At 57.4% G+C, this 14,015-nt stretch overlaps 3 protein-coding genes and 1 non-coding gene across 7 annotated transcripts in view; 2 read left to right on the top strand and 2 right to left on the bottom strand.

The window, feature by feature from the left end:
* ASH1L (ASH1 like histone lysine methyltransferase) overlaps nt 1–4,469 on the top strand; it is a 39,555-nt gene extending 35,086 nt beyond the window's left edge. For all 3 annotated transcript variants that reach the window (XM_015298654.4, XM_015298652.4, XM_046904046.1), the window contains exons 25-28: nt 410–576; nt 979–1,019; nt 1,407–1,708; nt 2,463–4,469. In XM_015298654.4, the coding sequence (XP_015154140.1) occupies nt 410–576; nt 979–1,019; nt 1,407–1,708; nt 2,463–2,554 (602 nt within the window). In that variant the 3' untranslated portion in view covers nt 2,555–4,469. The remainder of the gene's footprint in view (nt 1–409; nt 577–978; nt 1,020–1,406; nt 1,709–2,462) is intronic.
* Nucleotides 3,734–7,168, top strand: LOC121107588. Of its 2 annotated transcripts, XM_040652630.2 has the most exons (2): nt 3,734–5,452; nt 5,492–7,168. In XM_040652630.2, the coding sequence occupies exons 1-2, from the start codon at nt 4,830–4,832 to the stop codon at nt 5,877–5,879; spliced, it is 1,011 nt and encodes a 336-aa protein (XP_040508564.1). In that variant the 5' UTR covers nt 3,734–4,829; the 3' UTR covers nt 5,880–7,168. The 2 variants fall into 2 exon arrangements, with proteins under 2 accessions (XP_040508564.1, XP_040508563.1); XM_040652629.2 differs by having other exon boundaries at nt 3,734–7,168.
* A 9-nt stretch (nt 7,169–7,177) lies between these two features.
* On the bottom strand, nt 7,178–7,270 carry MIR1629 (microRNA 1629). Its single transcript, NR_035117.1, has one exon. It is a non-coding gene; the product is annotated as a microRNA 1629 (primary transcript).
* Nucleotides 7,271–7,315: 45 nt separating this feature from the next.
* RUSC1 (RUN and SH3 domain containing 1) lies at nt 7,316–13,926 on the bottom strand. The gene is given in 11 exon segments (XM_040652453.2): nt 7,316–7,945; nt 8,045–8,173; nt 8,533–9,532; nt 9,807–9,853; nt 9,944–10,049; nt 10,174–10,348; nt 10,538–10,614; nt 11,139–11,585; nt 11,800–12,487; nt 12,489–13,394; nt 13,878–13,926. Coding segments are annotated over 10 exon segments (3,627 nt in total). The 5' UTR covers nt 13,278–13,394; nt 13,878–13,926; the 3' UTR covers nt 7,316–7,776.
* Between the last annotated feature and the right edge of the window lie 89 nt (nt 13,927–14,015).

Genomic DNA, 14,015 nt, shown 5'->3' with positions numbered 1-14,015 from the left:
AAACATAGGCTTAGAAATTACATTTGGGAAGTGTGTTATAACAGTTCCTGCTCCTAAAGGGCAGCAGGCAGCTTCCAGGTGCTGTCTGTAGCACTGGGACTGTGATTTCTGCTGTGCAAGGAGCGAGGAGGCAGCAGCAGGGTGGTACCGTGGTGGGTAAAGGTGGGGAAGGGAGAGCAGTGAAAGCAATTCTTGTAAATGTGGGGAAATATTTGGTGTGAATGTAGAGATTTTCCTCTTCCATCGAACTGGAAACGTGTGCAGTGTTAGTGAAGCAAGGGGACAAACAGTGCCTGCCATTGCACTTACAGCCCCCAGCCCCGCTTCCCTGGCACTGCGTGTGGTGTTTGTGCCTTCACTTAAACCTGGTTCATATTCTTCTCACTCATTCTTTGTTCTGGAACTGCAGGGAGGCCGAAAGGTGTGAAGGAGCAGGATGTGTACATCTGTGATTACCGCCTGGATAAATCAGCTCATCTCTTCTATAAGATCCACCGCAATCGCTACCCGGTCTGCACCAAGCCCTACGCCTTCGACCACTTCCCCAAGAAACTCACTCCCAAGAGAGACTTCTCTGTAAGTGGTTCTTTTCACGGCTTCTTTACTTGTGTACGTGTTTTTGAGAGGCCCCCGGCTCTGTTTGTGCACGAAGCACAGTAAACCTTATGAAACTGACACATAAGCATACACAGACTGGATGGAAATTTGGCTAGAAACAAAGCACGGAAAGGAAAAATGACTCTATGCAGAGAATATGCAATTTGAAACTGAGCAGATGTTGAGTGAATGGCGATGGGGAGGTCTGAAGTTTGTGGTTTCGGACAGAAATGGAGACGGTAATTCCTTGTGAGTTGTTCTCGACTGGGGAAAATCTTAAAGCTCCCTTTTCAGCAGCAGTTCTGCAGCTCTGAAGTGATGTTGTATGTCTCAGAACCACACAGCGTACAGTATTAACCGTAATCCCTATTCTTGTTCCAGCCCCATTATGTACCAGACAACTACAAGAGGAATGGAGGCAGGTGAGTCCTACCAGGCTGCTGCCAGATGGGTGATCCTTTTTGTTGGGTGCCCCGTGTCCTTCCTACCTGTGTGTGCATGGAAATAGTAAATTGAGATTATGTCAGATCTAACAGAAAGGGAAGGAGGGAGAAGGGAGAGCACAGAGCAGCAGCGTCGGTGTTCCTGGGTGCTGTACTTAAGGAGGGGCACAGAAGCCATTTTGCACATTATCAGAGCTGAGTGTGGGAGATGGCAGAGGCAGCACAGCAATGCCAGCCTGCATGCCTTGCTGCCAGAAGGGGGATCTGATCTCAGCACGTCGTGATGGTGATCTGAAAGCAGGCAGGGCTGCTGTGTTCCATTGGAGCCTGAAGCAATGCGGTGTTTAAATGCTGCTTCTCCTCCAGGTCATCCTGGAAATCAGATCGCGCGAAGCAACAGATCAAAGACTTGAACCAGGAGGAAGAGTCTCTTCCACTCATGGAGGACGTGTTAGGAAACCAGGAGCAAGCTGGGAGTGAGGCTCCGAGCCTGGAGGAGCCAGAGAAAGAGGCAGTCCCTAATGAGACCTCTGAGACAGAGAAGAAAGCAGAAGAAGGCTCTGCTGACACACGGCAGCTGTGCAGTCCGGAGGAGAGGCGGCACATCCAGAGAGAGAGACTCAATCAAATCCTTCTCAACCTCTTAGAGAAAATCCCAGGGAAAAACGGTGAGATCTTAAGCTGTAGTTACACAACAGCCTTTCTCATAGGTTTGGTGGTTTGTTCTTCTTTAGCTCACTGCGGGCTGCATTGATAAAAGGAAATGCCTTTGTCTGGATGTATTGCAGATGGACACGATGAATATGATCGGTTTTCTTTGCAGTGATGTTTTCTTTTGCAAAAGGAGCATTTTTTCAGAATCTAAATGGAATTAATAGACTGTTTTGTGTGAGATTTTAAGCAACCACTGAGACTTTCTGAAGTCTTTCCCTCCATCACTCCTTATTTACAGCAGAGAAGCGTAACAGGCACAAAGAAGGAGACTTTGGAAAGTGATTTTTGCCTCTTAGTGAGGGTCCTTTCGTTGGGTTCTGAGTACCTTCTGAGCTGTGGAATGATGGTGTGGTGGTTGCTGTGGTTAAGTAGGTCCCTGTTTTTAAATGCAGTGTCATTAGGAGCTGTGATAGCGGAGATGCAGCAGCCTGTGTGTTGCTGCAGGTTGTCCTTGTATGTCCAGTGCTGCCCATAGAGCTTGGGCTCTGGTTGCTGCAGTATGCCTTCCACAGGCTGGTTTGTCATGCTGCAGCACTCTTGGTGTGATCTAGAAAGGGCACAGATAACTTGAAACAAACCAGGCTGCTCAGAACCTTGTCCAGAGGGGTCTTCACTGGATGGAGTCCTCCTTGAAAGAGCTATGAAAGGGAGATGGTACAAGTGTTTGTGGTGTCACCACCTTCACCCGTGGCCTGTGGTCTGTTGCAGCTATTGATGTCACGTATTTGCTGGAGGAAGGATCAGGAAGAAAACTGAGGAGACGCACTCTCACCATCCCGGATAGCAGCTTCAGAAAGTGATGTCACACGAGGAAGCCGTGGTCTGGAGGCTGCTACAAGGTCTGCTGAGGACTGAGGGCAGGAGCCCAACTTCCTGTGCACCAGCCAAGGAAAAAGAGGGCAGCAGCAAACTGACAAACTGACAAACAGTTAGCACTTAGATGTCTGGGTTGGCAGGTCGCCCTGCCCTGCTCTGCAGTGCTCTTATGGTGTGTGTGTTGTTGGGCGTGCCTTGTATTGATGTTAGGTACTGAGAAAAACCTCGTGGTTCTTGTCCAGGATGGTCAAATTTAATTTATTTTTGCTTGATATTCCCACTCAGCGGAAGAAAAACAATAGGGATGGGGAGGTTAAGGAGGCTGAGGAGTGACACTGAGATATCCCCCACGTCACCAATTAACCCGTGATTGTATGAGATACTGCTGGCACCGCCGCTGCCCATACGGTGAACGAAACCCAGGTGGGAGGGGGAAGGCCCAGTGGCTTAAAACGAAAGGCTGCCCTAAAGTCGTGGCCTCTGATTTGCACAAGTTCCAAGAAGTGAGAAACGTACCTGAGTGTGCAAAGGCTGCACACGTGTACCTTTGGTCCGTGATGAGGAGCGGTCCCCAAAGTCCCGTTGGTGTAAGGCAGGAGGTGTTTGGCTGAGGCACTCGTTCTGTTCTGCATCATGCAGGGGGGTGGGGAGGAGGGGAGGGGGGGGGGGATTATGGGCTGTGATTTCTTTTTTCTTTCTTTTTTCACTTTTTTTTTCTGCAGAGAGATTTGATAAAGCGGAGTCAGACCCTGACAACACCATTGCTGTTGGTTCTTTTGCTAAGCCGTGGTTCTCGTGTGTCTCGTGTGTCGTGCGAATTAAAAGCTGTTATAAGAAAAAGGAAAAACCAAGAAAAAAAAAAAAACAAAACAAACAAACAAACAAAAGGAAAACCTTCACTACATGAACCGTCAGAGCAGTATTCAGAGCGAGTATTTGTCGTGAACTGTAGGATATATCAACTGCTAACACTATTCTTGTGTTCTGGTTGTACAGCTTCAAACGTCCGTCTCTTAATTTAGGGGCGGTGTGTCCACACCACCCCCCCCTCCCCCCCCACTCTGCCCCCGATGTGTTCAACCCAGAGGAGCAGCCACAGCACTGAGCTCTCCTGCATGGAGCACCGATGGGACCGCCCGGGTCAGGCAAGGATTTGTGGCCCAGGGAGGGGGCGGTGGGCACGAGCTGCCCCTCAGATGGCTTTGCTTTGTGTCTTTCAGACGTACACATGCATATACAGTCCTGTTTTAGATGTTCTTCTAAGAAAACCCAGTTTTTAATGTGCCAAGTTGTATATATCTGCTGCGTGGATGTAAAGCAATACGGTAGTTACATGTTCCTTTTTAACGGACCAAGCTTGTCCTAATGTACATTCTTGTTATTATGATAATTATTTTACTCCTAGTGGAACATGACTCATTCCATTCACTTTTATGTGTTGATTTAAAAAGAAAAAAAAAAAAGAAAGAAAGGAAAAAAAAAAAAGGAGGGGGAAAAAGGAGGAAAAAAAAGGAGGAAAGGAGGAAAAAAGGAGGAAAAATGAGGAAAAAAGGAGGAAAAAGAGGAAAAAAAAGAAAGAAAAAAAAGGAAAAAAAGAAAGGAAAAAAAAAAGAAAGGAAAAAAAAAACCCTTTGAGAAAAAAAAAAATATTTTATTAAAAAAAAAAGGAAAAAAAAAAAAGAAATAAGAAAATAGTTTGGAATATTTTCTTACTGTAGAGAAGCACTGTACAGAACCAGGAACCCTGAGTATAAAATACTCGTGCGTGTCGTAGGAATATCGCATGTCCAGCCCTCGAGTTGTCTCATGATTCAGTTCCAAACAGAAATCATTGTCTCCAATGGTGTCAAACACTACGAAACAAAACGTTTTTAACGAATAAAGTGCGTACAGAAGCGAGGCATCAGCTCTGTCATTTTATCTTTCTTTTGTTGAAAGACTAAAAACAAAAACAAAACAAAACAAAACAAAAAAAAAAAACGTTTTTTAGACAATCAAATGTTAGGTAAGTGCAAAGAATTGTTTTTTCTTACTGGTGTAGAAATTAATGACCTTTTTTTATTTCTTCTGTTGTTTTATAATAACGAGGAGACCCGCTGTGTCACCGGGATCGCTGTTCTGAGACCAGGAAGCACTACATTACTGCAAATAGATATGAACTCTTTAGTCTGCATGGGTGTAGGCTGTGTGATTGCTGAAAATAAATGCTGCTAATATATTTCCTTTTTACAAAGCATATCTAAATAGATCATTGTTTTGATGTTTAATCTTTGTAAATTATGTATTACCAATTTTAACATTGGATGTAATTGCATAAAAAGAAAGAAGAAGAAAAAAGAAAAAAAAAGAAAAAAAAAAAAAAAAGCCTGCATCTCAATCCTGAGAGAGTCTAGTATTAAATGGAAAATCTTTTCCTATCGATGGCTTTGTGGGGTGTTCTTTGGCACGTCCCCCCTCCGCCTGCAGTGCCTCCCCCTTCCCTTCCCCTCCCCCCCCATCGCGCCGTGCCCCACAGTAATGGCTCTGGATGTGTCTCTTACAGATCTGCACTGCGAGGGCAGCGATCACTGCTGGCTGTGCTCAGCCCCAGGCAGAGGGACAGCGTTGGTAGGCAGCTGTGGCAGGTTGGTACACGTGGATGGATGTGGCAGTGCAGAGCTGTGGCAGGTTGGTACACGTGGATGGATGTGGCAGTGCAGAGCTGTGGCAGGTTGGTACACGTGGATGGATGTGGCAGTGCAGAGCTGTGGCAGGTTGGTACACGTGGATGGATGTGGCAGTGCAGAGCTGTGGCAGGTTGGTACACGTGGATGGATGTGGCAGTGCAGAGCTGTGGCAGGTTGGTACACGTGGATGGATGTGGCAGTGCAGAGCTGTGGCAGGTTGGTACACATGGATGTGGCAGTGCAGAGCTGTGGCAGGTTGGTACACGTGGATGGATGTGGCAGTGCAGAGCTGTGGCAGGTTGGTACGTGTTTGGATAGCGATAGGACAAGGGGGAATGGGCTTCAACTGAGGCAGGTGAGGTTAGGTTGGGTGTTAGGAGGAAGTTTTTCACCCAGAGGTGGTGACGCACTGAACAGGTTGCCCAAGGAGGGGTGGATGCCCCATCCCTGCAGGCATTCCAGGCCAGGCTGGATGCGGCTCTGGGCAGCCTGGGCTGCTGGTTGGTGTCCCTGCACACAGCAGGGGGTTGGAGCTGATGGTCATTGTGGTCCTTTTCAACCCAGGCCATGCTATGAGTCAATGATTATATGGGTCCTAATGGTGCCCTTACGGGTCCTAACAGCACCCTACAAGTCCTTATAGCACTCTATAGGGTTCTCTGGGCAGCCTGGGCTGTTGATTGGTGACCCTGCACATAGCAGGGGGTTGGAATGAGATGATCATTGTGGTCCTTTTCAGCCCAGACCATGAGATGAGTCAGTGACTGCTGTGGCAGGTTGGTACGTGGGTCATTTCACCTCCATGAGCAGTGCCTGCTTCCAGAATGCAGAATGCTGCTGTCAGCCCCACACACACAGCTCAGTCAGCACAGTGTCAGAGCAGCGGTGTCACACACACACAGCCTGCACCCAAAGCAGTATCCCCCCCACTACCTAAAGAATCATCTAGAAAGATGAAGAGGTGTTGGGAGCTCCGGCCCTGCCGTGTGCTGCTCGGCCACGTGGAGCACAGAACGCAGCAGCAGAGATGGGGATTTGGGAGCACTGCATCCCTTCGTGGGGTCCTTGGAGGCCTCTCCAGCCCTGCACTCCCTCACACTGCCGCCACCAACGGGCTGTGATCCTCACAAATCCTCCTTTAGGGGACTTCCTGTGGTTGAAAAGTAATTCCTGGGATAAATGGGGTTTTTTTTGGGAATTAAATAGTGCATGTTGAGGACCCGTTTTGACGTAAATCAGTTTTTCTGTTTGCTGGCCTCTGTGGCATTGTTAAAATGCTGTGCTTGTCCCATGCCCTTGCATTGTCTCTTTTAAGCCAGAGGTACCACACCATGCACTGTAGTGCTTTAAAAAAACAGTAATTGGAAAAGTACCTGGATTTATCTCCTGCTGCTTTGACCTCATTTCAAAGTCCAGAGGCAGCCGTGGCATTCAATCAAACCTACTTAGGGCAATCCAGATAACATTCCAATTAAGATGTACCATCCCTCGTCTAAAAGCAAAAATTCCGGAGAGATAAATGAAAACGAGAACAGAATAATAAAAAAAAAAGATGGGCTTTATCCTCCACGCAGGGCACTGCTGCTGGGCTGAACTACGGCTCATCTGCCACCCAAATGGAACCGGGGCTGCTCCGTGTGCTGGGAGGGGGAGCAGAGCCCGGTCAGGGCTGTGTGTGGGGGGTGGGATCCCCCTGAGCCCCCCGTGCTGCAGTCTCCCACCTCTTCTCACTGCAGAGCTCCGGGCCCTTGCTCCTCTTTGCCTTCCCACTGCTGGACTCTGCCCAGCACATCCACGTATCAGAGAGCCCCATACAAAATGCAATCGTTGGGTGTAGGTTCACAGTTCAGGAGAAAACCCTGAAATCCCCCCGCTCAGAACAACACCAGCTTTAACTCAGAGCAAACCGTGGGACCCTCTGCTCACGTTGCACAGGGAAGGGGTCAGCTGAGCAGCACACGGAGCCCGGCTGCCCTTGGGGACCTGCAGAACAAACCCACCGACAGCAGAGCTTCAAAGCAAACACAGCCATCCTGTTGTTCCCAGCCCTGCGCCCACGCTGACCACGGCACCCGAGCACACGTGAGTCACAGCCTTTATTTCCCCTGGAATAAGCATCTTCCCGTGGTTACAGCTATTTACACGGTGTTGGGACGGCACACGGGGTGGCTGGGGCTGGCCTGGGCCACCAGCCGTGCAGCAAAGCGGGGCACACACGGAATAGGTGGCAGTGATTGACACGATGGCACAGAGACAGCGCGTGGGACTGAGAGTAATGCACGGGGATGGGGTCTCTGCCGGCCCTCACACGTGGGCAGCAGCTGAGAGAACACGAACAGGAGCGGGTCCCGATGAGGGGCCGTGGTGAGGCAGCAGCAGAGCTGTGACAACACCCACAGGAGGCAACTGCAAGGAGCAGCGGGCCGGCACTGCAGCGGGGACCCCTGCAGAACATCCAGCCCTGGAGGTGGTGGTGATGGGGCAGGGAGGTGGCACTGCTGCAAGCTCAGCTGCTTCCTCGGATCTCCTCCTCCTCCTCCTCACAAAATCAGAGACGTGTAGCCCACAGGAACTAGGCCAGTGCGGTTTCCATGGCAGCAGCGGATCCAATCTTCATCCACGGTGGAGAGCAGCTGCAGAACATCCCCTTTTTGGAAGCTCAGGTGACCGTCAGCAGCACCCGTGTGGTCACACAGCGCCCGGACCGCTCTGCGAACAAATGCTGTTGGAGATCTGTGCCTCAGAGAGACCACCCCCCTAAAACAACCCACCAACAGCTTTCCAGCCCCAAGCGGAGCCCTGCATCACCTGTGGGTCTGCGGCAAGTCGGGCAGCTTCCTCTCAGGCTGTTCTGGGGCACGGCTCTTCTCGGCTGCCAGCCCCTTCACCACCACAGCCAGGACGTGTGAGCTGGGCGACAGCCACCTGGAGGGTCTCCTGCACAAAGCAAAGGAAGCCACAGGCTCGTCGGGGAGTGCTTTTCCTCCCCAGCTATAGCCACCGCATGGGAAAGACCACAAAACAGCGAGTTGCTGGGGCCGAGAGAGCATGTGTGTACAGCTGGATGGGGTGAGGCACTGTGCAGCCATGGGGACACTGCAGTTTTGCTCCTGACTGCATCCCGGAGTAGGTGCCGTGGTGTGTGTGCAGGCCAAGCATGCTTGCCAGGCCCAAGGGTGGGTCACCAAGCCGAGCTGTGGTGAACTGGGAGCTAGGGAGGACCATGGTAACACCGCTGAGCCCCAGCCATGAGCTGCTGCCGCTCCCCCACCCCTGCCTGCCCCACTGGGTCTCACCTGGATCTCACTGAGATGGCGTCGGGGCTGGGAGGGGAGCTCCTGGCAGAGGGGCTGCTGGCTCCAAAGAGTCGGCCCAGCCAGCTGCCCCTGTCAGGGCCAGGGCTGCAGGGCCCTGGGTCAGGGGGTGCTGCCTGGCTCCTGCCTGCACCAGGCTGTGGGGAAGCAGCCGGGGGTTTCTCTCCAGCAGCTGGACCGGCTGGTGGGAGGGGTGTTCCAGTAAGCAGGACGAGGTCTTCAGGGGAAGAGGTCCCGGAGGTGTCAGCGCTGCCGCTGGAGTTCGGACTGGAGAGTTCAGGGATAGCTTTGGTCTGAAGCAGCTGCAGCTCAGTGCCTTTAGGCTCTCTCAGAGGGGTTTGAGCCACCTGGCCAGGGCTGGAATCCCCCGCAGCCGTCCGCAGCTTTGTCCACCAGATGAAGGGGAACCTTTCCTTGCTGGGAGCAGTGTAAATCCTGGAGGCCTGGCTCAGCTGAGCCCACCAGCTGCTGGGGCCAGCCCCTGTATCCCAAGGGCCTGCCTCGGGCCTGACAGCCCCTGGGGAGCTGTCAGCTCCCAGGAAAGCACGGCTGAGCTGGTCGCCCCAGCGCAGCACGTGCTGGAAGGTCTGCTGCAGGGCAGCCCCCACCTGTGGGCCGGGCAGTGGGCTGCGCACAGCTGCTTGGCACGGGGACCGTGGGCTCTCCTCTGCTGCAGGTGCCCTCCCCAGAGTATCGGGGGGCAGCTCGTCTTCCAGGCTGACCCCCGCGGTGCCGCTTTGGCCCTCCAGCGGCTGCGCAGCCCCCTGAGCAAAGCGAGGGGTGGGAGATGGGGGTGACTCCATCCGACGTGACAAAGGCCTCACGTCCACGGAGAGGTGATGGTGCTCGAAGAGCAAGTCGAGGTGGAAGGTCAGCACCGAGAGGGGCTGGATGAGCAGCAGCAGTTCGTCAGCAAGATGGGGGAGAGGGCCTTGGCTCAGAGCAAAGAAAGCCGTAGGAAAATACAGCATGGAGACGACACCTATGAAATATGGACAGCGCTGTAGGGCTGGAAAATGTCCCCATCCCTTACCCAAAGAACCCTCCCATCCCAGCAGGTCGAAGAGGGTTTTACTGGTTCCAAACTGTCGCCCCAATTGCCCTCACCCAGTAGGACAGCCATGGAAAACAATGCCTTTGTCCACTGGGGGAAGTCCTGGCCAAGCTTTGTGTGTGCAACGGGTACAGGAGGTATCACCCTGGCTCTACATACACAGAAGGTGTCTCGTGATGTGGTGGGGGGCACTGCGTCCTACCTGGGCTATTGTGCAGGTGTGAGACCCACTGCTCCAGCTGCTTTGTACTGAACAAAGGAAAAGAAACCCAAGTTAGAGGTCCCAGGGCTCCGCTCCAGCCTGCTGTCACAGTGAGGGCAGCCTGGGCCAGCACTCACTTCAAAAGGCCGAGGATAAAGGCATGAAACTTCTGCCTGGTGCTGCTGAGAGGGGCCAGCCCAGCCACGCGCCAGCACAGGTTGTGGAGAGAGCGGGTGTTGGGGCCTGTGGGATACACAGCACGCACAGAATCACTGCTCTGGGCACAAACCCTCCCCAGCCAGAGGCCAGGCAGGAAAAGGGCTCCAGGCATCCCGAGGTGCTTGTCCCAGCGCCTTCCCACACCTACCTGTCTTCACGGAGGCTTCCACCACACTCCAGGGGGAATTCCTCCTCTGTCCCGTGATGACATCCTTCTGGAAGGGCTTCAGCCCGTCTTCCACCAGACCATAGAGCGCGGGGCACAGGGTGTGCAGCAGCAGGTAGCCCACATCAGGGCTGAGCCAGCTGTCCCCCAGCTGAGCCTGAAGGGAGGAGGCAGCGGTGTGTAGGGACAGGGAGAGAGGGGAGGGAGGAGATAATGGGATCCTTCCCACAGAGCTCCTTCTGATGAACTCCAGAGATGGGGAATGGGGGGGATGACACAGCGCAGAGCCGCAGCCAAAGCCCCCGCAGCCCCTCCTCCCTTCCACCCACCCCAGCCGGGCCCTCACCTTCTGCACCACGTTCCGTGCAGAGCTGAAGTGGGCGATGACTTTATCCACGGCGGTGCTGACAGCAATCAGCAGAGCTGATGGTCCACGGGAAGGAAAATGTCAATGCACTCAGACACATCCCAACCCACCCCATGGCCCGGACAGACCAAGGGGAGCGTGGGGTGACCCTGTGGGGCCCTGCAGCTCCTCAGGGCTGCGAGGGGGCTGTGATTAAGGCAGGGGGAAGGGGCACAGGCTGCACTGAGGTTCTCACAGGTCTCGGGAGGTGCCTGTAGGCTGCAGGAGGTGCCTATAGGCCACACGAGGTGCCTGTAGGCCTCACGGGGTAACTGTAGGCCACAGGAGGGACCTGCAGGCCTCAAGGAGTGCCTGTAGGCCTCAGGAGGTACCTGTAGGCCACAATAAATATCCACAGGGCTCGGGAGGGGCCCATACGCCTCAGTGGGTGGCTGTAGGCCGCAGGAGGTGCCCGGAGGCCTCAAGGGGTGCCTGCAGGCCTCAAGGGGTGCCCGTAGGCCGCAGGAGCTGCCCCTCTGCGGGCCCCGCAGCTCCGCCCGCCCGCCCCCCCCCAGCCCTCCGCCCCGCAGTGCCCCGTTACCTTTCTTCTGCTCCGCCAGAGCACCGCGCCGTCCCTCCGGGCCGTCCCCGTGGGGCTGCGCTGCGCCCGGAGCTCCGGCGGCGGGTGGGGAGGGCCGGGCTGCGGGAAGGGCCGGGGCTTCAGGGCCGCTCCGCGCCGCCTCGCCCGGGAGGGAGCGGGGCTGCGGCGGGCCGAGGGCGAACCCACCGCGCCGGGAAGCGGGGCCAGGGCCGGGGCCGGGCGGGGGCAGTTCGCTCATGGAGCCGGAGACCGCGGGGAGGGGAAGGGCGGAGGGGAGCGGGGAGGGCAGGGCCGGGACCGGCGGCACTCGGGGCCCGCCCAGGGCCTTTCCCTGCGGGTCGGACGGGGAGAGGAACGGGGAGAACGGAGGACGAAGGGGGCCGGGGGGTGGGGGGGGTGGGGGGCAGCCCCAGACCCTGCGCACCTCCTCTGTTTCCTGAGCAGCCGCTAAGGGACAGGGAAACCAGAGCGGCTCGGCCCCGTCTTGCACAGAGCAACGGAGCAGTGGCACGAGGGGCTGTACCCCCCCAGCATCGGCTCCATGCAAAGCCCCGGCCCTGCAGCACCCCCACCCCCCCACCCCAAAGGGCTCCCACCCGCCCGCTGCCGTGGCTCAGCACCCCAAAAAACGGGCACCCCCGGGGCTGGCGGCAGCTCTTACCCTCCTGATGCGCCTCCTCTCCGTGCTCAGCCTCTCCCGACCCCCGGGGGTCCCCACCGGACCCCCCGCTCCTCCAGGTCCGCCTCTCACAGCCGGAGCGCTCCCCGGGGCGGCTCTGCAGGGGCAGCTCTGCATCCCGCGGCCGCCCCTCTGCGATGGGCTGCAGTGCGGGTCGGGGTCTCCTCCGTGCCTGGTGGTTCTCGGGGGGTGCTGGCAGGCGTCCCCCCGGCGCTGCGGGTGACACCCAGCTGGAGCCGTCCGACCCCCCCGGGGGTTTGGGTGGGCGCTGCGGGGCCGCCGGTTGAGCCTTGGGTTTGTTGGAGGCACTGCGGTAGCGCAGCTCTTTGAACGTGGTGACCTCTCTCTGCACGGAGCCGGGAGGCCTCACCCCCCAGTCCTGCTGGGGCTGCGTTGGGTCCCGGCCTGCGGTGCTGGGCAGGAGGTCGTTGTGGGGCGGCAGCTCCGTGTCGGGCGAGAAAACGATCAGCCAGTCGCTTCGGTCCACCCTGGCTGGGATGGGAGCGGGCCCGGAGGGGATCTTCTTCCTCTTCTGGGCGAGCTCGTGGAAGGAGGTGATGTTCTTCTTGGCCGCATCTCTGCAGAGCTCAGCGCTGGGCTCGGGCGCTGCCGGCCTCGCGGGCAGGGCTGGCCGCTCTGCTCCGTGCCCGTTGAGGAGCTGCAGCCGCCTCTTGGGCCGCGGTGGGACGGGGGGGGGGGACGGCGCTCAGCCTCGGCCGCGGTTCGGGAGCGCCGCTCGGGCTCTGCTCCCAGCAGCACGGCACGGCCGGTGCCACAGCGGGGTCGGGCAGGGGGTTGCAGTTGGGGTCGAGGTCGACGGAGCCGTCTGCGTTCTGCCGCACGGCTGCGCCGGGAGAGGTTTCGTCGTACTGTGAGTCGAGCGAGCTGCTGCTGCAGAGGCTGTCGGGGCTGTCTCCGGTGAGGTTCTGCTCTCCCTGCGGCGCTGCCGGGTTGAGGTCGGCGTCCCTTTCGCCGCCCGTCGCGGGCAGCAGCCGTCCGTCGTGGGCATCTTCTGCGGGAACGGCGCCGGGCGGCTCTGTGGGGGATTGGGACCCTTCTGCCGAGAACCCTCTGTAGTACACAGACACCGGCGACTCATCCAGGCTGAAATCCGAGCAGCTGCTGACCGACGAGGAGGTGGAAGGCGGATCAGAGGGGGAAACCACCTCCTCCCCATCCTGCAGGCGGGGCAAATCCACCGCCGGAGCCGCCTGGTTCTGCAGGCCCAGCGTCAGGGGCAGCTCGGCGTGGGATTCGCAGCAGTGGCATTTCAAGGAGGGACTGTTGGAATTGGCGTCCACCTGCTCACAGCTCTCCCGACAGCTGCTGCAGCGCTTCTGGTCCCCGCTCCCCGCCGTGTCCTGGAGCTCCGGGTGCCGGGAGAGGTGCAGCCCCAGGGAGATGTGCTGCAGGTGGATGTGGTTGAGGTTGCACAGCAGCCCTTTCTTCGGGGCCAGCATGACGCCGCCCTGCTGGGAGCGGCGGGGCTCCTCGCAGAGCCGCACGGCGGTTCCGCTCACACCATCCGGCTCCTCCCGACGCCGAGGGCCCTCCGGTGCCGTGACAGCAGCGCAGACCTGCAGGAGAACCGACACGGAGCGGGGATGCGGCCGCTGAGCCGGGATGCGCGGAGCCGGGATGGGCTGCGGGGATGGGCGCGGGGCCGCAGCGCTGGGATCGCTCTGCCGGGCGGGGAGCGGCTCCGAGACGCCGTCAAGGAGAAAACGCCCTTGAAACGTCAACCGGAGCCGCCGCCGTCCTCCGGCCGCGGGAGAGGAGCGCCGGGGGGGCTCTGAGGACGGAGCATCGCCGGGCGGGCGGAGGTCCGGACCACGCGGGAGGACCCCACGGCCGCAGCCGTCACCGCAGCGTGCCGCATTGCTCCGAGCATCCCAGCGCCGCGGCGCAGCGCTCCGGGCGGTTCGTGCCCGCACGGGGCCCCATCCTCGGGACAAACCCCCCCCCCAAAGCCGGGCTCTGAGACCACCGCTCCCGCAGCCCCGGAACCCGCAGGGGAACCCCAACCCCGACGCCCCCCTCCCCCTTCCAGCCCCGCTCACCGCTCCGCGCTGCGGCGGCTCCGGGCGCTGAATGCGGCGGGGAGGGGCCGCACCGAACCGCCCGCCCCGCTGAGCGCAGCCCCCGTCGGAAGGGGGGGGGGGGGGAGGGATGAGGGGAGGATGGAGGGGGTGGGGGTG

This window comes from Gallus gallus, chromosome 25 (genome assembly GCF_016699485.2).
Source record: "Gallus gallus isolate bGalGal1 chromosome 25, bGalGal1.mat.broiler.GRCg7b, whole genome shotgun sequence".
In the NCBI taxonomy this organism is placed as follows: Eukaryota; Metazoa; Chordata; class Aves; order Galliformes; family Phasianidae; genus Gallus; species Gallus gallus.
This window is presented reverse-complemented; position numbering and strand designations above follow the sequence as displayed.

What these genes read in the sequence shown, in the direction of transcription:
- LOC121107588 (XM_040652629.2), top strand. Translation starts at nt 4,830, where the DNA reads ATGTTTAATCTTTGTAAATTATGTATTACCAATTTTAACATTGGATGT.